The sequence below is a fragment of the Merops nubicus genome, unplaced genomic scaffold, assembly GCF_000691845.1.
Source record: "Merops nubicus isolate BGI_N331 unplaced genomic scaffold, ASM69184v1 scaffold19953, whole genome shotgun sequence".
NCBI classification, from domain to species: Eukaryota; Metazoa; Chordata; class Aves; order Coraciiformes; family Meropidae; genus Merops; species Merops nubicus.
The window spans coordinates 4,637-30,129 of NW_008598509.1; the positions used below are offsets into that span (position 1 = coordinate 4,637).

A 25,493-nucleotide genomic window follows, 5' to 3' on the forward strand; every position below is an offset into this window, starting at 1 on the left:
AGAAGAGTTATTATTGTGCTGCCTGGTTTTCTTGCTGCTTTGCAATTGACAAAGCACCATTTATCATGCTTTGCATTCCAATTTTTCTTTGCATGTTTTCCAGCTCATCATAACATAATTATGTTTCTGTTTCTTCCAGCCAGGGGCTGATACTTTCTTTTACTAAGACAACAGCTGCACTGCACAACCTTGATGAATCCCCATAAGGGTAAAATGTGTCTGTAGTGCTTGCTTCTGCCTTGGCAACCCAAATGTTCAAGCTCTTTTTTATGACAAATGCTGTTTGAAAATGCACCCAACCCTGATGGTTTCATAGCATTTCTTGAAATGAGGTTTTATATTGTAATTTATACTTGAAATATTAAACATCCTGGCTGGTTTGTAATTTTAGGCTTCTTTTGTGACATTTCTTTTTATGTTATTTGTAGGTTCATAAACACTGAGATGGAATTTTAGGGGGCCATAGTTACTGATGTGCAATTTATTTTTTGAATGGAATTGATTTTATGTGTGAAAATCAGCGCAACATGGAGGTCTGCTTTCTGCCCCTAAAAGGCATTCTAAGAGAGCTTTCATGGTACAGGTGAACCATCTCCTTACCTGGCCTCAGTTGGTCCAGCCACACTGCAACCTAAAGGTAATTATACCAACCTCAGTAGTTGCTAGTACTTTTCTAGGAAGTAAATTAACTGCTAGCAATGGAAAATGCTGCAAAAGACACACAGTATTTTTATTATTATTCACTGAGATATTTGATTTAACACTAATTTGGTACTTTGAACCTAATATTTTGAAGAAATTTGGAAAGGGAGGATAAAATTTTTATTTTATGGGGGTAAATCAGGGCAGAGAAAAATTTGGCTTAATGATGGAGGCAAGCTGAGGGCAGAATTCATTCTTAGTGCTCCTGATTTTGTTTACACAGTTATACCATTAGTAACTCCTCTCTCATCTCAAAGTCTATCCATCAGAGCACTGTGAACAACTGAAGCAGTAACTTTTTCAGTCATTAAAGGCTACCCAGATTTGCAAGCATGGGAAATATTATGTCCTGGACAAATCCACAGTCTGAATAGCCACACTCTTCAGGGAAAATTTTCCTTTGAATTTTGCTTTCTATGCTAATCACCTGGATGTTATTATTAATGCCACTATCATTCGAAAACTGGTTGTATTTATACATAAAAAGTAACAATAATTTTGTACACAGAGGCAAGAGTTTTAACTCATATGGGCAGTCCTATTTACATCTATGCACACCAAGGATAATTTGGGGTACTTGAGCATCAGAGAGTATGCAGCAACATTTTAGTCCTGCCCGACACACCAGTTACTGATGTAATTGCCCAAAAAGCTCTTTGATGTCGATGGAAACTGTACCTGCCCAGGCAGGGCTAACTTCACATTCTACCCATGAATGGTGAGTACAATTTTGCTGTTGTTGGAAAAGGTAGTGGGCTTGTTGTTTTGGATATACAATGAACATATGGCTCATGAGAGAAGCTTGCCTTGTGCTGTTTCTTCCTTAGAACCCCATGGCAAATTCTGTCAGATTCTAGATTTATTTTTCTTTTTCCTCATTTATCTTTGGTTTCTTTACTCAGTCCACTCACAAATGTTCAGTGTAAGACGTATATTTTCTTTCTGATTCATGTACAGTAATTACTTCCTAACATCTGCCTAACAGATTTTGTAAGAAAAGTAACTCTGCAAATATTAAGAAAAAAATTAATGTATGAAATCTTTGAAATCTCTATTACTGGAGTTTGTTATCCACAGCTGACTGGATTCATTCCCAGCCAGGAAGCTGGTTCAGCAAAACAGCTGCATTAGTTATTTAACTGGAGACTTGATTCTGCTCTTGCTCACACTGATGTAAATCAGGAGCAGTACTAGAGAAAATAAAGACTATCCCTTATGCAAAATGTCTGTTGAAGAAAAAGTAAGCATTATGGTATGGAACAACAAGAGAATTTTTGAAAGATACTCTGCCATCTTGGTGTAGGTGTTAGGCAGCATCTTCATGTCTTCCAGAAGCCTTATACCAAAGGCACTGCTCACCCTGGGAGCATTCTCCTGTATATAGAATATGCTAGCACCAAGTGGTCAACAAAATTAAGGCCCAGTTGTGCTCAGTGTTGCACCCCAATACTGTGACTTCACAAGGGACTTACTCTGTACTAAGCACCACATTTGTTACTACTTGTATCTGGTTTGTAATTGTTCCCTTTCAGTTATTTGTTTTTCACAGTATCTGCTACAATTTACTTCATACCTTCTAGTGCAGGAAAACACACTCACTAGTTTTCTTCCTAGGTTGGATTAATGCATGTAATAATTAACCCAAAAGTATACTTTGAGAAAGGGGATATCAGTGAAAAAGGTGGGAAAACATCCATAGGCAAAGTATTTCCTATATGAAATGACAATGCTATATCTCAGGACAACAAAGGATTTTTACCAGAGCCTCATGTGCTTTAGAGATAGACACCTTCTATCCTCAAGGGCAGTAACATGCTTCACATTTGATCTTATTGTAAATTAGCAGCATGTGCTGTTAGTAACATCAAAAGTTACAGTATCTGAGTTCACTCCTCAACCCTCATCCTGTTTCCTCCAACAGAAGATTTCTATTATATCTTGGCTACAGCTGTTGATTCTCATGTAGCAAAGGTATCTGTGGTTTTGTTTGTGCTTTGGAGTCATGAGCATCTGCAGTTGCTGTGGGCTAGTAATGTCAGTTCAGATTCCTGTTACAGGCCTGTCTGTGGGGCTTCCTGAACTCTGGCATATAGGACCCTTCCAGTTCACAGTACTATGCTTTGTACCAGCATGTGTTGATTATTTTTACTTGTTGACTTTGCCTAATACATTACTGAATCTTCTCTCTGGAGTTACAATAACTTTGAAAATGGAAAGATAAGGTTTGTAGGTGCTACCCTTTCAGGCAAAAGAGAAAACACTCAGGTCCCGGACTTAGACAATGGTATGAAGCTCTGTCATTCCTAGACCTTGGTAGGTTTTGAGGAAGAGGACAACAGAAGGAAGGCTGCAACATTCAGCACCTGTGCTGTGAAGTGTGTATGAGATGCTGAGAAACACATGTCCCCACAGTCCCATCTCGAGACCTGTGCCAGCATGTCAGCACCCACAAGGCTGGGATTACAGTAGCATCTATGCTTTGGTTTAAAACAAGGACAAACTCAAGCTTTTGATTTTGTAGGGCTCAGTCTGAAATGAGACAGGTGTGAAACCAATCCAGCAATGTCTGCATGAGTCCAGGTCAGACACCACCCCAGAGAGCACCCCAGCAGGATAGCTCTCTGCCATGGCTCTGCTGCCTCCACCTCTGCTCCCAGTTTCAAATCTCTTCAGCAGTACTTCCTGCAACAAACACGGATTTCTGGGGCAACTGCAGGAAGACCAGAAAGATATCCTTCTGCTGCTTTGAAATTTGTGAGCGTGAATGATTCATTCATTCACTCCTTAGCTAGTCATATTTATCTGATGATCAAATATATTTTTAATTATCAATCTGAGGTGATTTTTTTTTTTTTTCACTAGACAATACCCAACTGTACTGTAAAAGCTGTTGGAATTGAGCCAGAGAATTTGGCAGCAAGATATGGAACATTTGGGCTTTTGACACTTAGGAGCATATGGAAAGAGGTTTGGAAGATTGCCACATGGGGTGTAATTTGGAAGATGCTACATTTCTTCATCTTTTTTTTTCTTTTTTTTGTGGACAGAAGTAGAAGTAATTTTACTTTTTTGAGAGATCCTAATTCCTGTTCATTTTCTGTAATGTACTGCTGCTCTAGAATAAATCACTATGCTAAGTTGCAAGGTGTGAGCAAAATCACCTGCATGTTTATGGGCAACTGTAGATGGGCAATTAAAAGCGTGATAGTATTGCAGATCTTTCTAACTTTTTACCTCCTAATTCATGAGATCCTTTGCAGATGAATTCACAAAGCTACAGGCTAGTGACTCAGATCGTGGCGTGAAAGAGGAAATCTTATGTCTGGCCTGACTCAGGATGTGCACCAGTTAGTGAGGTATTTGAGGATAAGCGTCTGCTAGGTGGTCCATCCTTCTCACTCCCACTGTGACCATCTGTCTCCCTATCACCTTGACACCTTGGGTAGAGAGGCTGTTCAGGCTGTCTGCCTCTGGTACATAATTTCATTATGTGGTTTGGAGCTCCAGCACTACATTGCAAATGCCAGTCACACCTGGGGCAGCAGGGCATGGGAGAGAGGAGCCACCTCCAGCTCGGTGCTCGGGACTGGACATGTACAGTATGAACCCGCATCGCCTTCCTCTTTAGGGACAGATGCTACATGCACATGATGGGAGAAATCTGCATCTCTCAGAGTTACTGCCTCTGCATGTCAGAAAAGCGATGCACAGTTTGCTTCCTATTGGGTAATTCATTCCCCACGACCACTGCATAAGAAAGGGTTTGTTAATGCCTTTTTTGTGGCACAATTGTATGCCAGATTGAGGGGCTGCAGCCAATGCAGAATTTATTGGAAGACACAAACATGGATATACCCTTCTTAATCTGCACAACTGGCACATGGGCCCTGCAGCCTAGTGAATACTAATTAATCTCTCTGACTGGTAGGAAAGCATCACCCTCCTGGTTTAACAATGAAGGACAAAGACCAAAGAGAGTGGCAGGGGCTTATACCGAGTGACAGATAAAGTCACAGCAGCCAGAATTATTGTCATCTTTGGTGTCTTGAATAGTAAATCACCCAAGTTTGCCAAGACTGCATCTGAACAGCAGGATGAGGGCACTTTGGGTCTTTTCCCTCAATCCTTGGCCCCTGTAGAATAGTTAGGAGCATGCTGCAGCTCTCATTCCACCTGAGTGCTCAGGTTTCCTTTCCTCAAGAAGGAGCAAGAGCAATGGGAAGGAGGTGTATGCCAGCTCTGCCTTCAGCAGGGAGCTGGAAACCAGCCCACGTATGCATTTGCTTCTGGGAACTGGGAAGCACTCTGAGACCCTGCATTTTGGTTGTAGCCTGAAAGCCTCTTGCCCACAAACCCACTGTGGCTTTTTATCTTGCACTTTCATGTGACAGTTTGTTTCAACACATGCAGCCAAATAATGACTAGACAGGACAAGTTCCTATTATTTCTTTGCATGCCAGGGGTCACTAAGTATCTTTAAATTATGAGAGGGGTAAGTGAAGACTAAGAAGATGACATCCAGGAAGAGGAACTGAGCATGGAAGAATTGGTGACCAGAGCAGAGGAAAGAGCATCTCCTCCAAAGACGTTCAAAGTCTTCTGACAATAGCTCTTGAGGACTATGTAAGTCAGGACAGCAAAAGAGATAGGCCAACCTCAAATCATTTAAAAGGGATTTATTTTAGAATGAGAACTCTAACTTTCTGAATACAACTTTGAAAAGATTGCGTGTGTTTTGAGCATTTTTTTAGCCTTATATCTTGTGTTTATAGCATTTCTGAGCCAGCTAAAATCCAATTTAGAATGTTTTTAATATTTTACTTCTTCTCATAGTATATATCCTGAGAAGCATTAGAGTTATTTCTACTTTCTGTGCTCATAATGGCCCAAACTTCTGCTATTCTAAGTACGTACTTCCCTTCCTGAGTTTCAGTTTTGAAGTTCATTTAGAAATTTTTTTGACCTTAACACAGTTATATCCATAATTTTCTTAGATTAAAAGGCACTAAAACTAGCATATAGAACAGCCTTTCCACAAAACCCATCCAATTACATGCTTCTTTGAATCTCCATTCTCATCTCTACTGATCTAAAAGGAGAAAAAAATGCTCTCCTATCAGCCCATTCCTTCTGTCTGATTAACTGGCAGCTACCACGGGTCTTCCTTCACACTATTACAGTTTCATTTTCAGAGGAAAAAAACTGGAGGATGTTGAACTTCTGAACTGTGGCATCACTGAAAAAAAAAATCAGGTTTCTGTTTATACCAACAAGCTATCAGTACCTCCTTAATCAGGCTGTCTGTTCATTGGAAATCAGCACATATTTTGCCTAAAAGCATCCGGTAGTGCAGTATAATTCAGTAATAACTGCTTCTCAGGGGATCAGGAGGGAAACCCCAGAAGAAAGGCTGTAGGTGCAGCTAGAAGCACTGCTGAGTAGTTGACTTCAGGGGCTTTCGTTTGCCTTTTTTTTTTTAAGATCACCCGAATTTGATAGAGGCTCTTTCATTAAACAGAAAGACCTACAAATTAAGCAACATCTAGCTCCTAATGTGTGAAACTGCAATTTGCATACATCATGGCAGCTGCTGAGTGGGTCCTTATTACCTCCGCTGGAGTGTTAATTTAGCCACAACTTTCTCATTTATTTAAATGAAAAAGCAGCGGGTGGCTGGCATGCCACATTATCTGTCAGGCAACCTGGGAATCAGGTTGACAGAGCCAGAAAGAGATTTCAATTCAGAGGGACTACAGGGGTGCTGCCCCCCGGACCGGTGCTGACAGGCGAGCTCAAGGCTGCCCTTGGTCTGCTCTAAAGGTCAGCACCTACCCTAAGAAAAAAAAAATAACAACAATGTTGTGTTTGGACTGGCATAATAAAATAGATAATAGGATTAAAGTGGAAATCTCTGTTTCTGTTTTTTCTCTCCCTGTGTATCCAGACTGGCACTGCATATACGGATATGATAACCCAAATATTGTTACTGGTCCTAACATAATCCCAACAGGGTAGTTGGCATTTGCAGAGCACCTAGTGCAACGTGGTCCGAAGGCACGGGCAGGGCCCGAATGCACTGCGGCTCTTTGGCCAAGCAGGAGGATGACAAAGCTGCTCCCTGGACCTGCCAGGAGGAGGGAGCTGCTGTGGCAGTGAGCCGTGGTGGTGCCAGGTGCCATCACCTCTGCAGCCAGACTGGAGGTGCTTCCACACACTGCTGACACCAAGTGGGTGAATGGACATCCCAGAGCTACTCACATGTGGGAAGAAAAGCAGACATGAGGTACTAGTCCCCAAATCAGGGGCTGCCTCCCTCTCAAGAGAAAGAGACTGAGGAGCCACAGGGAACTGCTGAGCAGGGAGGAGCAAAGAGCAGTGACCATACGGGGGAGTCACCCATGAGCATGGAGTCCAGTGTGAGGCTCTCCTCTTCCGAGCTCCAAAGCTATGCCACCACTCAATGAGACGTCTGTGTAAAGCTCTGCAGTTGTCAGCAGAGAATGAACCAGAGCAAAACTGCAGGACCATGGCAAGAGTAATGGAGGGGATGAGTTTAGTTCAGCACGTTGGTTGTAAGGTTTCAGTGGCAGCAAATTATACCTATGTCCCGATACTACCCAGAGTTTAGCTGAGCTGATGTAGGTCTCCTCCAAAGTACAGCTACAGATGACTATGGCTTGTGGGTCCAATCATTGCAGACCAAGGCATAGCTTCACCTGGGGCAATACGCACACAGCCGCCTGTCAGAACAGGCTTTCTGCTCTCAGATGAACTGCGGGTGTTGGCCAACAGCTGGCTGAATATGAGCCAGCAGTGTGCCCAGGTGGACAAGAAAGCCAGCAGCATTCTGGCTTGTATCAGAAATAGTGTAGCCAGCAGGACTAGGGAATTGATCATCTCCCTGTACTCGGTGCTGGTGAGGCTGTATCTCAAATAGTGGGTTCAGTTTTGAGCCCAAGTCCTGATTTCACTGTCACAGAATCCCAGACCAGCCATGATCTGCAGGCCAGCAGCAGTTTGGAATCAGCCAGGGCAGCTGACCTGAGCTGGCTGCAGGTGGCAGGTGTATCCCATCCCATAAGCATCATGCTCAGTATAAAGAAGGCAGTTTGCTATTTTTTTGTTTGTTTGTTTGTTTGTTTGTTTGTTTGTTTTTGGTTTGGTTTGTTTGGGTTTTTGTTGTTGTTGTTGTTGTTGTGGGTTTTTTGTTTTGTTTTGTTTTGTTTTGTTTTGTTTTCCTCGTGGTTCTTTCTGTCCCTGGAGGGGCTTGTTTATCATTCTGCTCCCAAGGGCTGTTTTCCTGTTTGTGGTTGTTGTACATTTGCTGGGGTGAGTATAGCATTGAACACTTTATATTGTTATTTGTGTTAGCCTTGCTATTTTCCTAAATCTGTTTTATTTTCAATCCGTGGGTCTTCTTTCCCCATTTTCTCTTCTTAGCTGGGGACAGGTCACTGGGTGATAGAACAAATACTATAGTTTAGCTCTGGACAAGGGCTAAAAGTAGACAGCCCCTTACTACAAGAAAAACATTGAGATGCTGCAGTATGTCTGAAAAAGAGCAACAAAGCTGGTGAAGGGTATAGAAAACAAGTGATATGAGGAGCAGCCAAGGGAACTGAGGTTGTTTAGCCTGGAGAAGAGGAGGCTCAGGGGAGACCTTCTTACTCTTGACAATTCCCTGAAAGGAGGTTGTAGTGAGGTGGGGGTCAGCCTCTTCTTCTAGGTAACAAGTGATAGGACAAGAGGAAATAGCCTCAAATTGTGTCAGGGAAGGTCTAAGTTGGATATTAGGAAAAATTTATTTACTGAAGAAAGGTTTGTCAAGCCCTGGAATGGGGTGCTCAGGATAGTGGTGGAGTTACCATCTCCAGGGGTATTTAAAATATGTGTAGATATGGTGCCTAGGGGCATGGTTTAGTGGTGGACTTGGCAGTACTGGGTTAATGGTTGGACTCAATGATAAAGGTCTCTTCCAAATAAAGTGATTCTAAATGTTATGCAGCTTTTCCCAAAGTCTGTACTTAGAAAAACACACTCTTGGAAACTGGTCAGACTTTTCCTAAAAGGAAGGTGTTTTTCCAGTTGGTGAATCACTAGCAGTTAAGATTCAGAAGCTTTAGTCTTTGTTCACACAATGCCAGAACGTACTGTATGACTGGTGCCACGCAAAAACTGTTCTAAACATTAGATTCAACATTTCTTTAAACAATATCTATTTGCATCAAATTTCTCTTCTGACACCTACTTCTTAGTACTGTTTTTAAAATACACTGTTAAAAGATCACCCATTTGTTGCATTACCATGGCTGTTCATCCATTTGCCATCAACTTATCAAAGTTCAGCAAAAACTTTTGTCTTCTCCCACTTAGCTATTCATTTTTATAATTAAAATCACTATGACAACAGATAATGATGGGAGCGAAAGGATTATGACTTAATTACATGAATAAAGTGAAAACAGGCTTGGCTCACAGCAGAGAAAGCTTTTCATTCTAACAAAAAATATGGGGGATCCGATTCATTGCTGAGTTATTCTGTTCATGTCGTTAGAAAGTGCTGCTGAGAGCTGCCCAGCGGTTGCACCACTGCAAGATGGGGTGTCCTGGTTAATTCAGTGAAGTACAAGGGAAATATTCAGGATTTCATGAATGATAAAAAGGAATTTTTCTTAAAAGCATTAGTTATTGTGAAACAGGTTCATTATAGAAGTTAGCTGAAAAAACACACCCGTAAAGGAAACGTGATTATTATTATGGTAATGGAGTCATTGCATATAAATAAAATTAACTAAACTATCCATGTTAACCAGCACTATGCTATAAATTGTTCCATGTAACAGGAGAGTAAGGCAATTTAGGGGACAAGGTCCTCTTTACTCCAGCTCTGGCATTTTGTCAGTTCACTGGTCCATCCTGGCTTCAGTGCAAGCTATGGTATCAGCTAGGGTATTTTTATTTCTAAGATAATGCTGAACTTTAATAAGAAAAGTCTGGGAGTTTAGATGATATATATCTGATCTATCAACATTTCTGACATGAGTAAACCTAATCACTTTGATTTTTTCCTAGTTTTGTTCACAAATGATATGAAGTATGCTTCTAAAAATGATGTATATCTTCATTTCCCCCTAAAAATCCACCAAACTGCTATTGGAAGTTGATCGCTCCTGAATACTCCCTCTACGACTTTTGGAAAAACTCTGTAATAAAACCATCAGAGTAACACTCTAGATAAGGAAATATGTTTCATTTTCAATTTTGTCAGAAGCTATGATGATCAATCAACCAACTAGTATAGTGAATAAATAAACTGATGCTATTTAAAAAAGAACATTCATAAAATCCCTTAATGTCTTTCTCAACTAAAAGTATAGGCTCAATATTAATGAATTTTATAGTGTTATGTTTTGCTTAATCTTTTTTCCATCTTTGGTTAAACATATGGAGATAGGAATAGTGTAAAATGGCCCTCTCTATTCCCCTTTAATTTACAGGGAGCAAGATCTGTAGCTGATGTAAATCACTGTGGCCTCACTACTCTGGACCTGTTCAGTGGATCTGTTTCTGATTTGCATCAAATCAAACAAGAGCATAGTCAGGTGTTACATCTGATTAGAAGATAGAGATAACACTTATATTTGGTCAGGAATCCCTATTTTATGCACAATTTCAGCTCTTAGCAATCTAGCAAGGGCAGGAGGAACAGTGTGGGGAAATTCCTTTCAGCTGTAGAGGCAGTGACCTTGGCTTTGAGAGTGACTTGGGTAGGGTCAACCAGTGACAGCATCTTTTCTCATTTGGTACCCCGACCTTGGTGGTAGGTGGGAGTCAGCCTGATCATCATTGCCTATGATGGAACAGCTCCAGTTGCCCAGAAACAACTGAGACACAGATGTGTCTGGCTGTGTGCCTGTGGCAAGATCATTGTTTAGGTGGGCTACCAACAAGAGCAGTGGCTGTGCCATCCCACAGAGGAGCCTGCTGCTTTTTGGCGTGTGAGCAGAGGATGAAGGAGAGCAGCACTGGTGCCAACCGGTTGCGTCCTAATGTGCCCCTATGCATGACATTAAAGCAGCTCCTCATCCCAGCCAGGAGCCCAGCATAAGCTATTTATAGCCCTGGCACCTTGCTGCTCTCCAGAAGCCCTGTGCTGCTGTGTAAGATCTGCTTCCCTCTCACAGACGTCCACCCCTCCCAGCGACGGAAAGGTACATTTAAATCGTTTGCCCACTCAGAGCAGGAAAGAAAAGGGAGTTGGGCTCTGGGTTGGATGGGCAAGGTGGAAACACCAGGGCCAGGCTGCTTTGGGTTGCTGTGCTGGGTGTGTGGGAAATTTGTGGGCAAGGGTGTCAAACATCTAGACTTGTTTCCAGTAAGGAAGCTCAGTGAAACTCTTGTTTCTCCCATCAAGGTATCTGTGTCCCTGGGACAGATCTTTACCATCAAGAGGCTGAATGTTTTTAGTATAAGGGTTCAGTGGGGATTGCTGTTTCAGTAGGTATTGAATATCTGTTAGTGCAGGGGCCATTTTGGAGGTAGTGCTGTGTTAAGCATTTTCTTTTCTGTGGATATGGACATACCCAGATATTTGCTTGGTAGTGATGGGAAAAATTTATGGGGAAGGCTAGATTCCAAAAGTAAGTAATGGAATGCTGATATCAAGTTATAAGGGTTTACAACTTGCTATTTATTTTAATTTCACTGCTGAGTGACAGGAATATTAAAATTTTTACGTACTAGCACGTGCTCACCAAACAGACATACTTCAGAGTTTTATGTAAATACTAGCAATTAGAGTTCACTTTCTTTTCTGTTGTAAAAATGCAAACAGTGTATTTTGCACCAAGTTATTAAATTTTCTTGTAATTGTGATAGTCCAATTTGCATTGTATGATATAATTGTTCCAGAAAGTAAGCCTTTCCTATACTTGCCAGTATGTTTAGATAAATGCAAAAAGAAACCTCTAAGACTGCTTAAAGAGTTACTGAAATACATTTTAGAAATACATTTTCCTTCTGCTCGTGTCTGTCATTGGATATGTAAAAAAAAAAAAAAAAACCAAAACAAACCCTTATGCATCCTCCTTCTGTGAATGAGCTCTTTGCCATTTCAATTAATTTTCATATGCAAGGAAAATGATCTGCACATGTGAACTGTAAAAGTAATGGGCTCTGTACATATATATTTAGCTTCTATTCTTCTTGTGCAATTAAAGCACATAATTGGCTCAGATTGGGATTTGTTTATAAGCATTTGTTTGTGAACAGAGGCACATCCATTTTCTACGTAAATCATGGGATTCTTTTGACTGACTTCACTGAGCTTTGAATGAGAGTAAGATTAAGGTCAGGTGAAGACATATTTGAAAAAATAGCCCACAGAGCCTTTCATTTTTAGGTGCTTTGATTTTTTTCATGAATCTATAACAGTTTAAAGAAAAAAAAAAAGCAAGCCTGGTATTTGCTGAGATACGATCAATATTAATCCAATCCCACATCTAGGCCTCTGTCTTGGCAGTAAACGGAGCTCAAACTGTCAAATCTTTCCAGAATCATAAACTAGCCAAAGGCTTTGAAAACTGATCAAAGCATCTTCAGGTCTCCAATGGTCAAATGTGCTCCTAAACGCAGTTTCTGAAGGTTTGCATACTGCTTAAAATCTCACTGTGAGGCGTCAAGCTTCTCCTAGCCCAAAGACCCCTGTTAAGTCCCATTTTATTTTTATTTTAAATTAAGAGCAAAAAAATGAGAAAGGAAAATAAGACACTGAATAGAAGATGGGCTGTGTCTGTAGCAGGCTGAGTGGAGAAGGCACCAGGATGCTTTCAGCAGTGGGGATGCAGTGATGCACACATGGGAACACAGAAGTGCCACAACTGTCTACATCTATAGTAGCAGCCTGCAGGTCAGTAGATGCTTTCTGCACTGAGAACCTCCTTTTACACCTCTTGCAGACTGTAACTGCCTAAGAGAGCTCCCATGAGCATGCGTAGCAGCACAAGTCCCAGCAAGAGCTGGCCTGTGCTTGGCTATTATAAGACCTAAGACTGCCTCAATTCGGGCTCCTCACTATCAGATGGCTTGTGAAAATAAACAAGATCCTGCAGAGACTGAGGGGAGAAATAGTTAAAATCCCTCTCAGAAGAATTATCATACTTTATTTAATGACATAATTTGATTTGTAGTATTCACAGTTCAGTTTTAAGACCTCAAAATTGCTTCTTCCTTGCCAGCAATGCATCAGTTCAGCTCACCTGAAATGTGCCTGATACAGAGCTGATCCTGGGAGACTGATAAGACTGAACAAGGGAAGGTCTCTCTGACTTTAATGGAAGGAGCCCATGTCATCTGGCAAACCTTTTAAAACTGCCTAAGCAAATTAAGGCTGAAGTTTTACCTTTAAAAGTGATGCAGACTTCAGTTCCCAAATTGCACAGTGAGCTTAAGCAGGACTTGGACATTAACTTAATCAGATGCCTTTGAAATGCCTGGAAATCCAAAATCTCTGTTGTCATTTATTTAAAACAGCAGTGTGCTTATAACTAGCAGCTGACAGAATACGGAAAACTTCAGAAAAAGTACAGTGACTGCTGGTAGTTATGGTGATACTTGAGAAACATCCAAACAGTAAATAGCTAATTGTCAGAGAACCATTTATTAGAAATACTTACCTGTATGCTCTTTCCAACTATATAGGCACAAATTTCCTAGAAGGAATCTAATGTTCTCCCACTTACTCTGCCACAAGTTTGTTTTATCTGGACAGAATAGATGAAATGATTTCAAGAAATAATATCTAAGTGAATGAAAGAAAATGTTCCCTGAAACCATGAGTGAGTTTTTCAGCACAGATCTCTAGCCACAGACTAGAAAATGCTTCCCAGTCATAGAATCACAGAATCACTATGGTTGCAAAGGACCTCTAGGATCATCAAGTCCAACATTCATCCCAGCATTTCCCTAAACACTAGACCATAGCCTCGACTGCTAGTCTGGTCACCAATAACTATTCTTTGAATCTTCTTTTTCAGCCAGTTTGGCACCTAACTTGTGATGAAGTCAACTGATTAAATCAACCTAATTTGTTTATAATGATATCATGTAGGACCATATCTGTAACTTAAGACAAAGTATCTAATTTATCCCCTATTATCCCTGAAAAAAATGAAGAAAATTAGATTGGATTGACACAACTTGTTCTTGATAAATAGGTGTAATAGCTACTTTTATCAGTTTATTAGCCTTTAAATTCTTATAATTCAATCATGTTGTAATTTCTTCCAGCATCTTTCCGGGTACAGAATTAAGAAAATAGTTCCTATTATCCCTTGGGTTTAGGACTATCTATAATTCCCTGGAAGTTTCCTTTCTGTATCTCATTATATCTTTTCCTTGTATCAAGATCATTTGCCCTTCTTGAGCACTGCAGGATCTCTTGCATGGTTTAAAATCTTGATCTTAAATGCCAGCACAGCCTTCATAATTAAACCCTGAAATTATAACATTATCATCATCTGGATACTGATTTTTGCCTTGCTGTGGCTGTCAGCCAAATGTCATAATGCATACAATTAACAGATTTGCTTCTCGGGTTACTGATAACAAAGGAAGCACAAATAATTCATAGGCAGAGGCGCTGGTTCTTTGATGTGACTGAACTCTGATCCTTTCAGCACCTGAAGGAAGGCAGGCTGAAGACAGGGCAGCCTCATTAAGGCAAAGGAGGGGAGGTAAAAAAGAAAACAAGCAGAAGAGGAGGATGCAGGAGGTGCCCCCTGCACTGCCCCATGCTGGGTGTTGTGACCTCTTCTGGGCTGGGTCCCACAGCTCTCACCCTCCCACCATGGTGCAGGAAAGGGGACATTCCTTGCAACTGGGGGAAGAGGCTTTTAAAAATCTGTGTCTCAGACAAAAATACAGACAAAATAATGTCTCTAATTACAAGGTAGCTTTTTTCAGGGGTTAAAGGAAATTCCTGTTGAGATACTTCCATCTGGTTTACAGTCCCTTTGCGCTGGGGCAGTTCAAAGAGGCTGCAGTGTAACTGAGAATTGAGGACAGCATTTATTTATAGTTTGATAGCCTCATAAAAGCTGTAGAGCCGAGCTCACAGCAGTGTGCTTATTTATGTTTTGAACTGCTCATGCAGCACCCTACTGCCTTGCAAAGTGTATGCTGTAGCTCCTGCATAAAATTATATATGATTCTTCGTAAGGTTCATGACACAGGCAAAAAGAAAAGTGAAATTAGACTAACAAAACAGATGATATACAAATTAGAGTAGCAGCTAGAATTGGAGGAAAATTAAGAGCCTGACTCTGAAATAAAGTAGCATCAGATTAAGATTTGCACCTGAATCCGTTTTTCACAATGGAAGAAAAAAAAAATCAAAAACTCTGAATAAGGCACTAACTCTGATTTCAGCTCTTGCTTATATTACAAAGGATTTGCCTTGCTCTGAAGGTTTCATAATGACAACCCAGCCTCTGGCACAATTTCAGTATAGTGTCTCACTGCAAATTGTATTTGTATCACATCTATCCTTTCTTTAAATATCAATGTACCGTCCTTTCTTCCTCTAACCCAGAGGGGAAAGCAAAGCAGCACAATTTCATTATTACCTTTTTAATAGTCTTTCCAGTGATTTAAAGGAGAATATTAATATCCTTCCAATGACCTCACCTAAACACTGCTAAAAGCCAGGAGTGGAGTGGCACGTTTGTAGGTAATGCATAGGGATGAATTTCTGATGATAATGAAAGGATTTCACCTCTGGGTTTTAATCTTGTTTTCTTTTTAACCTTTTAGCTTCAGTTTCCTCAGGTGTAGGATGGAGAAAATAGACTTATATACATGTCAATAGGATGATTTTATTGAATATAGTTCAGTCAGGAGCTTGGTGTACTATCAAAGCAAGGAGATGAAGAAGGTGCACTCTTATGAGGAAATGCAAATACCGTTTCTTGAAAGTGTAAGGTAACCAAGCCCTGCCTATAGCTTTGTCTGGAGAAGCAAATTTGTTCTGCAGAGCTCGATAAGGTGGGTGGAGAGAAGGTTGAAGGGTTGTAGGTAATCCTGACTCCTTGCACAATTCAGCCCAAGGATGAGGTGATGGTTGGGTATGGACCAGCTCCAGGAGAGGGGAGGTCACACCGCCTGCTGCTCATGCCCAGAGCTGGCCCACCACCTTTGTGGACAGCAGAGGAGACCACCCTGCAGTGGGTGCAGATGGGCAGTGCCCTTTCTTCATCTGGGTAGTTTGGTGTAGGACTTATCCATCAGATAATCTGAGCCTAAAGTAGTACAAAAATGTTACATTGTGCTTTAGTATTTCCATTGCTAACGACTTAATGATGAAAGAGAAGAAAACGGCTGTGGGCATGTTGTGCCAGATAGTCTAATCACTGCTAAATGAAGACATAAATTCACAAATCTGTTGAATGATGTAATCAAAGTATTGCTTTTAAGAAAGCTAAATTAACAGTGAAAGAAAACTTAAAGGTGACCAGCAAAGGAAGTGAAATCATAACTCAGTTCTACACACTGCTTCTTCCTGATCTGTACAAAAGTCTGGGAAAGATGGTGATTAATCATCTCACTTGTTCTTCACATTAAAAATGCATATTTTGTCCATTATGGAAAAGCTGGGGGATGTGTGATGCTCTGACATCACAAAAGAGAAAGGAGAGAAATAGATAACATTGAAGAAAAGCTCCTGCTTAGATTGCTAAACAGGATTGGGGTCTTGCTGGTAGTTATTAACACTTTTATTCAGTTGGGGAGTGAACAACCTGGTTAAAGACACTGTGGCTAGTCTGCTTTAAGAAATCTGTGCTCATAAATACAGGATCTTTGAGATGGTGTGATTCTTTTATCAAAATTCAATGAAGACAAAATGTTAGAAGATAAAATAGCAGGAGGGGAAAACAAACTGGCCATCTAATTATGTGGGATTAAGAACATTTTCTATCTCATAAAAGGCTTCTACTGATTGCAAAGACTGCTCCAGAGTCAGCGTAGGATTAAGACCTATGTTTTCTCAAATGCAGGACTTCATTACCTAGTTTAAAAAAAAAAAAAAAAAAACAAACAAACTAGATTTTGGAAATATTATCGCATTATTTTTTTTTGTATGAAATTTAATGCTTTTTTTTTTTAAATCACCATAAGAAGAGCTCAGAGCTCAGCCCACATTCAGACTATGAAGTTAATGTTTTGTCTTCAGAATACATTTTTTTTAAATCTGGTAATAACTTACATTCTTTTCTCATACATTGCTTCTAGTTTGAGATTTGGAATATGGAAATAGATAAAATCAAGGAAATGCTATTTTTCAGGCATGCTTGGCTTTGAATTTAGTGCTCAAAGTGAGGAATATATGTAATTTGCTGAAACAGAAGAGCAGGTCTGAGACTCATTATGTAGCTGTAGGCTTCCTTTGCACCTAGGACATAACTAATATATTTTTAAAAATCTATCCATATATGTAGAAAAATCCAGACTACTTGTGAAAAAAACCTTTAGGTGGATTTCAAAGAATTTTGTACACTTGTTTTTTATCTTGACGCATGTTCTTAATGAAACTACGACTAGTTTGTTCTTCCAGGATTTGAGGAAAGCAGTTCAATGTCATACAAGATCCTCATCCTGCAAATATTTAAGCTGCTGAGGGATGTTAGTCATTTGAATAGTCCCATTAAGCTATTCATAGCATGTTTACAATGAGTTTCAAACATGGTTATACCACAGATTTAGGACTTGTCTGTGCATTGGTGATTCATGACATGAGTCCTTAATGCATTTCCACAACAGAACTCTCTCATTACCACATTAGAAACAAGAGCTGTGTAAAGGGCTGGTATCCCTTAAGTGGTGGGTAAACATAGTTCTCCTATTGACAGCTCTTCCATTGTATCTCACATTATGCACCTTGCTAATCTCTGAAGGCCTGAGAGGTTCAGTAAAGGCCCCACACCCCGTAGAAAAACCCACTGAAACGGGACCATGAAGTTCCTTCTGTTTTCCCCATAACGAAAATTAGAGGGAGTATGTGAATAATTATAAGTCAATTTAAAATCCCATTTGAGGTTACAGTGAATGGAACCAAACCTCTGTGAATCTGTAGCATGTTGACACCCTGCTGAGAAGCAGAAGGGCACCTTTGAAGCTGGCCCCTGTTTACTAAACCTTTATTTATCCCAAAGCAAACCAGTAGTAACTCTGTAAAAAAAAGTGACCTACACTTTGGTGTGAAAGAGTAAATAATCTGGCCAATTAGACCAAGCTGCTTCCTGCCAGTTTTAACACCATACTTCAGGGGTGGAAGCTGTCTCTGCCCACAACATTGGCTTGACTCTCTCAGCTTGGAGCCTGGGGAGAAAGTTACTGGTCAAGTGGGGTGCAGTGGGGCAGAGACAAATGCATTGGTAGAGTAATGAGGTAGTAGCTACCTAACTGCTTTGCAGGGGTGTAAGCACAGGGCTTCTGAATTAAAACCATTCTGTAATTGGTAGCCAAGTCTGGTGGTAAGGCAGAGTATTAAATATCCATGTGTATGCTTGGCTCCCCAACATGCCACTGAACTGGGTTGTGCTAGTGGCTTTTTCATGTAAGCTTTACAAAGGTGTAGATCACTGTAAAAACTAAAAAAAGAAGCAAGTATAAAGCTTTTCCTTTTTAAGTCTTGTAAAACTCTTTTCTGAAGTCTCTGCTCAGGTATAACTCCTAGTCTGAGAGGAGCTGTGAGCACTGAAAAGGCACTACTCTTCTGTAGCTGTCTAGCCAAAGGGGCTATTGAAAATACAAGGGACTTCCAGCATCTAAGCAAGGAGTAATGACCTTCAGGTGCATGTGAGAGATAAAACTTGCATAGCTAAGGGACTAAGGGTCTGATCTGGACTTTAATAAAGTCAGTGGAAATCTTTCCCTCTATTTTAATAATCTCTGGATCAGGATCAAGGAATGCAGGGAGCAGGCAGCTGGAAAAGACTGTTTTGGAGGGGAGTCTATAGTTTAATCACAAAACTCTAGGGGAGGATTATTGAAGATCACTTACTGTCAATTTTACTTTTTTGTCTTGGGGACCTTGAGCATGAGACCTCACCATAATTTTATGTACTTTGCATGCATTACTGATTTACATCACACCCTACAAAAGGACCAGTGTTGGATATTAACAGCAATATTATTTTGTTCTGATTGAATGATGTGTTACTTCTACCTCTAGAAACGTTTCTAATGAAGACTTTGAATCCTGAGGAGATTTAAACCCAGGAACTTTAGAGATCAACCATGGATCATAGGGCTGAGGAGAAAAGAAGGCAGCGCCATAGCTTGGCTTTATTGGAACAAGTAAAGAGAATGAAAGAATCAGCAGAGATAATTGATGTTGTCCTGGTTGCAGAAGGTGAGAAATTCCCCTGCCATAAGGTGGTGCTAGCTGCCTTCAGTCCCTATTTCAAAGCCATGTTTACCTGTGGCTTGGTTGAATGCACGCAAAGAGAAGTGGTCCTGTATGACATCTCTGCCGAGAGTGTGTCCGTGCTACTCAGCTACATGTACAGCACAGATCTGCACCTCACCAATCAGAACGTGCAGACTGTGGCGCTTGCCGCCTACTTCATGCAGATGGAAGATGTTTTCAGTATGTGTCAGAGGTACATGATGGACCATATGGATGCTTCCAACTGTGTGGGCATCTACTACTTTGCAAACCACCTTGGGGCAGAAGATTTATCTGATCAAGCGAGGAAATACTTATATCAGCATTTTGCTGAGGTCAGCTTACAGGAAGAAATACTGGAGATCGAATTCCAGCAGCTGTTGACTCTCATAAAATCAGATGATCTGAATATTTCCAGGGAGGAGAGTATTCTGGACCTTGTCATTAGATGGGTCAAACACAGTAGAAAGTCACGTGCAGAGCACCTTATTGAGCTCCTGAAGCAAGTGAGACTGGCACTTGTCAGCCCATCTTTTCTTGTAGAAGCCCGGAAAAGGAACACCATGATCCTGTGCAATTCAGAATGCAACGATATGTTTGAGGAAGCACTGAGAACCATCAAATTATCCAGCCACCCTTCTCTCAGCCTGCGATACGGCATGGAGACTACTGATCTCTTGCTCTGCATTGGCAACAATTCTCTCGGCATTAGGTCAAGACATGGTAGCTATGCGGATGCCAGTTTTTGTTACGCTCCCGCCACACAGAAGACTTACTTCATTTCCTCTCCAAAGTATGGAGAGGGTTTAGGATGTGTTTGCACTGGTGTTGTCACTGAGAAAAATGATATTATTGTGGCAGGCGAGGCAAGTGCTGTCAAAATGTCTAGACAAAAGACAAGGAACATTGAAATATATAGGTGTGTACCTTCTTCCAGAGAATCCCTAATTATTTGGTTTTTTAAAAGTTAAATAATGTTTCTGGGGACCAGAAAAGACCATTAAACAAAGCATTCTTTACTTCAAAGTTTTTTCAGAGATTTCAATTAATCAGTTTGTCATGATTTATCTTCATAACACTGAATTATTTACATAAAACCAAATCTTGATGCCTTTTCTCCTGAAAGGAGGAGGATTTACTCCAGTGCATCTCTTTGTAAATGATCTCGATAAAATCCACATACATTGAAGTAGGATCTAATATTTGCCTTACCCAAACTTCAGTGTTTTCCTAGGATGCTCTTTTCTATGTCATTAGCAGGGACAAATGAGTCAAGTGAATGACCCAAGGAGGCTGGTAAGACAGGGAAAACACATTTCTTTGTTTATGCTGATACTAGTACTTCAGAGATTAAAGGGTAATGATTGATAGCTTTAAACCCTCATTCTGGTTTTACTCATGTCTTTTTCAGATGCATCCACTTTAAAGAAAACCAGACATTTTTTGGATTAAAGATAATATTTAAAAATGGTGATGGCATTTTCAAATACAGATGCTTAAATTTAAGGACGTAAATCCATACTGAGCCAGCTGAAGCAGCTTTATTTTTGGCAGTGTTTAGCTCTCACTCTTCCCACTAACTTCAGTGGGAACTGTGATTGAGCAGCACATGGAGAAATAAGGGACTCCTTACCTTGATTAGGGTCAGGTATCTTTGAAAGGATGCCTAGGACTCATATTAAAAGTGCCTGCATATATTTGGCTCAGTTTTATGACTTCTCTGTGAAGTGGAAAGTCCTTCATGTTGTTGTACCACTGTCTGATGAAAAATTGATGAAAGGGGTTTAAAAACAAGCTGATAGGACCGCAGTGAACCAGAGCATTTGCATCTTTGGGTTTTTCTACAGATACCACCAGCGAGGAAACCAGTTTTGGCACAGCCTGTGCACCACTGAGTTCCGTGAACTCTATGCTTTGGGCACAGTCTCCAATGATCTCTATGTAATAGGAGGGCAAATGAAGGTGAAAAATCAGTATCTGGTCACAAACTGTGTGGAGAAGTATTCCATGGAGCAAGGCACGTGGAGAAGCACAGCACCCCTGCCGATACCGTTGGCCTGCCACGTGGTGGTGGCAGTGAAGAATAAGCTCTATGTGCTGGGTGGCTGGACACCACAGGTTAAGAAGTGTGCCAGCTTTGCTGTTGATTTACTAACAAGCAGAGCTATGCTTGGTTTATATGTTGTGTAATTTTGTCGTGCTTCTTGCATAGGCAATGTACATCAATGATAACAGAATAAATTACTCACACTGCTCTGATTAGACGTCCTTTGTAGGAAAAGGGTGAAAAGGAATGATATCCATCTTATGGCGTCCTCACAGTAAATAACTTCAGCCTTTCCTTATGGTTAACTGAAGTTCATTTATTTGATTTTCATTATATTTTAAATGAAAAATGAAAGCGTTCTCTGGGAACCAGACTCCTTTAATCAATCTGTTTCAGTTGCTTTGCTTGGCCATGTGAAGTTCTAATGGGAAATTTCAGCAGAGCCACAGACACCATATTCAGTAGTACAGGGAAATATAGAGCTCTTCTACAGGGAAGAAGGAGTTGCTCCCAGTGTGAAAGATTATTTTTAAGAGCATAGCCCATTCTTATTTGCTGCTCAATGCAGTTTAAATTTGAACATTCAAGTTGAAGCCCTATATTTACTTGACAATGAAGTAGAACATCTGTAATCCTCATTGCCAACAGCAGACTGTCATCACATCTTATAGTTTTGTGTCCTCTTGAAATAAATTACTATTAAAAGTATTTAAGAGTGAGATGCATTCAGCAAACCAGATTTCTACCTTTTTGAATATTTTGAATGCAGGAGTGCCCAGAGGAGACAACAGAAAGATCAGAGAATATTTCTAGTATAGAAATTGAGCAAGGATACCTCAGTATTTAGAGAATTAAAATATGAAAACATTTAATGTAGTAACAGTCTGTAAAAAGTAATGACCTGAAAGATATGTTACATAACAAAGATGTTGAAGTTACTGGCAACCAGCGTTACCTTTCTCAACAGTTCTCTAGAGCAGATTTTAAGGGGAAAAGTTACTTAGAAGAACAAGTCAGGAATATTGAGACAAGAATGTTTAAAAAAATAAATACAGGCACTTTGGAAACACCTGAAGTGGATACCTGCTGACCAGTGCTATCAGTAACAACACACACGAGTCTGAGTTTATGTATAAATAGGCTTGAGTGAGCAGATTAACAGTAATTGATTAAAAATCATAGATTTGTAAGATTAGGGTGTACCTGAACTGATGAGAAGGTATTAGTTAATGCTCTCAGAGTGCTTTAAGACCAGCACTGAGGAGTGCTGAATTCTTCTGGTACCCATATATCTCCCACCCTGGTGGGATTCAGTCACCTGGTGGTGGCTGTATATGTGGGGCTACTGCAGCTGCACTTGAAAGCAAATTATTTTGTCAAGCCAGGACTTGTGCCTGTGCTTGAGCAGCACTGAATGTTCTGTCAACCCTGAACAAACACTAACGACCCAGCATTGACAGAGTGCTGTAAATGCATGTGGCCATTACAGGACAGAGATAAATACATGTTCCCTTCCCACCAAGCCTCTGCAATTGAAAGATGACAAGACAAAGTCATGCCAGGACATAAAATGACAGCTTAAGAGGGCAAGGGCTCGACTCCCAGCAGCGTTGCTTAGGCTCAGCATTGGTCTAGCCTCACTGATGCCAATGGATTTAAAACCCCAAATTACTCCAGCCTTGGTAACTGGGGGCTCTTAAAGTGGAAAGAAATGTTTGGCAAGCCTGAGAGGAAGGTTTCAGACCCTTGAGACAAAGAAGTGCTGCTGGATGCCCTCTTTTCTGTACATAAAGAGCACAGGGTGAGCTCAGAGGTCAACATTACCACAGAAATGAGGTAGAATGCAAATTTATAGCATGTCAAATGGTTCCTGCCCCTAAGTATATGCTTACTCTGTCTTGAAAGTAAAAAGCTTACCCCTCTTTCAGTAAATAGGTGTTTGAAACCATGGAGCAAGAGAGTGCCCCTGGGTACTTACAGGGTGTAATCAAGGGGCTATGTATTTACTTCCTAGTTTGCCCCCTATCTTGTTTATCATATGAGTGCTGGAAAAGTCTTCTGGGAAAGAAAAATAAGCAAAGCAAGAACACATATGACACCATAACAAGTAAGGAAAGTAGTCCTCTCTTCCTCACTCTGTGAAACTTTTCAACCCCAAATATTTCATGATCTTCACCCCAACAGCCTACTGCTTACATTCAAGGGTGTTGTAACCAGAACACATAATTCGAGTTCCCTGCATTGCATGAGACAGAGAAAGGAGAAGAGGATTAGAGAGAACAAGAGGAGTAGGAGTGAGTACAAAAGGAGTATTATGGCAGCCAAGATATAGTGGGGAATTAGGAGCTTATTTTGAAAACTACTGAAGGAGAAGTTACAGCAGTTGAATGACATTACTCTGGTTAGGCTGACTAAATAAACATACAAATGGCTTGTGTATGAGTTTTGAATGCATACAGGCCTGAGAAAGGCTGGCAAAGTACCTCACTGAGACCCGTAATGTGCTTTGAGCAACAGTGGGAGTAGATCTCAACCTTTAGGAGGAAGAAAAAGTGCCAAATAGATTGGTTTTCCCTCTATTTTATTAGGACTTTTCAGCAGCCTTGTGAAAGAGGTACGTTCTGACAGAGCTGGACCCATGAAAGTGTTGTCATTACCCAGATCCTCAGCATTATTGCTGCAGAATCTAGATGCCCTCTTATTCGCTTGCCTTCCACAGCGTACTCCCAGCCACAAGCCATGGGTGCTGTTAAGCCCCAGTGAGTGTGAATCACTTTGCAGCAATAATTGATGTGTTTATGTTATTTATCTGTTCAGCTGTCTGCTGTGATTAATTGCATGCAGGCATGTGCAGAGGGCTCCAAATGTGTTATTATATGGCTGTCATATTTCATACAGATGGATCTGCCTGACGATGAGCCGGATCGATTAAGTAACAGAACATTTCGGTACGACCCGGGCCAAGACAAATGGACAGAAGGTGCCCCAATGAAGTACTCCAAATACCGCTTCAGCACAGCCGTGGTCAACAGTGAGATTTATGTCTTGGGTAAGAGGAAACAGATTTTTAACAGTTAGTACTATAACTTCTTCTTTCCAGCAATTTGCTTCTGTGAAGTGAAATATCTCACCCTTTGCTATGTACTGCAGGACAAAGTATGGTGGACTAAATGGATGGTATTTGTCTGGAGTTATTTTTTCCCCCGATGATTTCTGTCTTCTTTAATTTATGTAGATTAAATTAAGTGGATGTTCAGCGTTCTGGATTAACAGAACAAAGACACTTCCAATTTTAGACTATTTTTCTTTGGAGTATCAGTAGGTTCTGTAAATAATAATGAACTTTAAAAGCTGGGTAGTGAAGCATTGTTAGCACCATTTTGGAGGTGAGCAGTTGAAAGCTGAGAAACCTGCCCAGCATTATGAAGGAATGACATAGTGAAAAAGATAATTTGCATCTCCCAGTCAAAACTAACATTATTTGTGGATTCTAATAAAATTCAATGAATCATTCTCCTACTACTTCAATGCAGTGCACTTTTTCAAAAACATAATTTTTCATTTTGCCTTCTTTTCATCAAATATTTTCAATTTGTTTCAAAACAATATTTGACCAAAATTTCAAGACTCATCTTAAAGTCATGTCTCCAACCCAAAAATCTTTTGTTCCCAAGTGACTCCCATCCATATCCCCTGTTCTACTGTTCATTCATAATATGACTTCTTTCCCAAAGACCATTCTTTATGGCCACATCTCAATCCCTGTCCAAGAGAACAGGGAGAACATCACCTGTTTCTGAACACTAGCAAACACCTTGGAAGGTGGCAAGCAAAAGACTTTTCTGAAGAGAAAATGATGATGTAAGTCAAGGAAAGGCAGATGGAGGAGAAAGGCATTGCAGGCACTAAGAATGATGCAGGGGAAAAGTTGAAAGGTGCATCCTGGAAGGGGAATGGGAGTTGGAAAAGTGCCTAGGTGATGGAGAGAAGGATTATAGATAGATGTATGATGGAAAGTTCTTGAAGTGAGGAAGGAGTTCGTAGAGTCAGTTAATCTGCAGGTGAACTGTGACTGAACCTTTCCATGCTTCTGTGGTCCTGTGGGCAGCGTCAGACATGAAGAAGGCAGCAATCACATGAGTATCTCAGGACCTTTCAATTCCTTCTAGAGCAACTTACTCCTGCATACTAGTTTATCAAAGTGAACACAATAAGTATGGTCTTATCAACTTAAAATATCTCCTGTATATGGAGTGTTCTGGTTTTGTCTGGGTTGTTATACGCCATGGATAAAACGGA

The 25,493-nt window shown here is 40.6% G+C and overlaps 1 protein-coding gene across 1 annotated transcript; it reads left to right on the top strand.

Moving 5' to 3' along the window:
• Window positions 1–18,996: 18,996 nt before the first annotated feature.
• Window positions 18,997–24,243, top strand: KBTBD12 (kelch repeat and BTB (POZ) domain containing 12; the record flags this gene model as incomplete). Its single annotated transcript, XM_008937080.1, has 3 exons — window positions 18,997–20,066; window positions 20,995–21,265; window positions 24,093–24,243. Coding segments are annotated over exons 1-3 (1,492 nt in total), but the record flags the coding sequence as incomplete, so codon positions are not given.
• Between the last annotated feature and the right edge of the window lie 1,250 nt (window positions 24,244–25,493).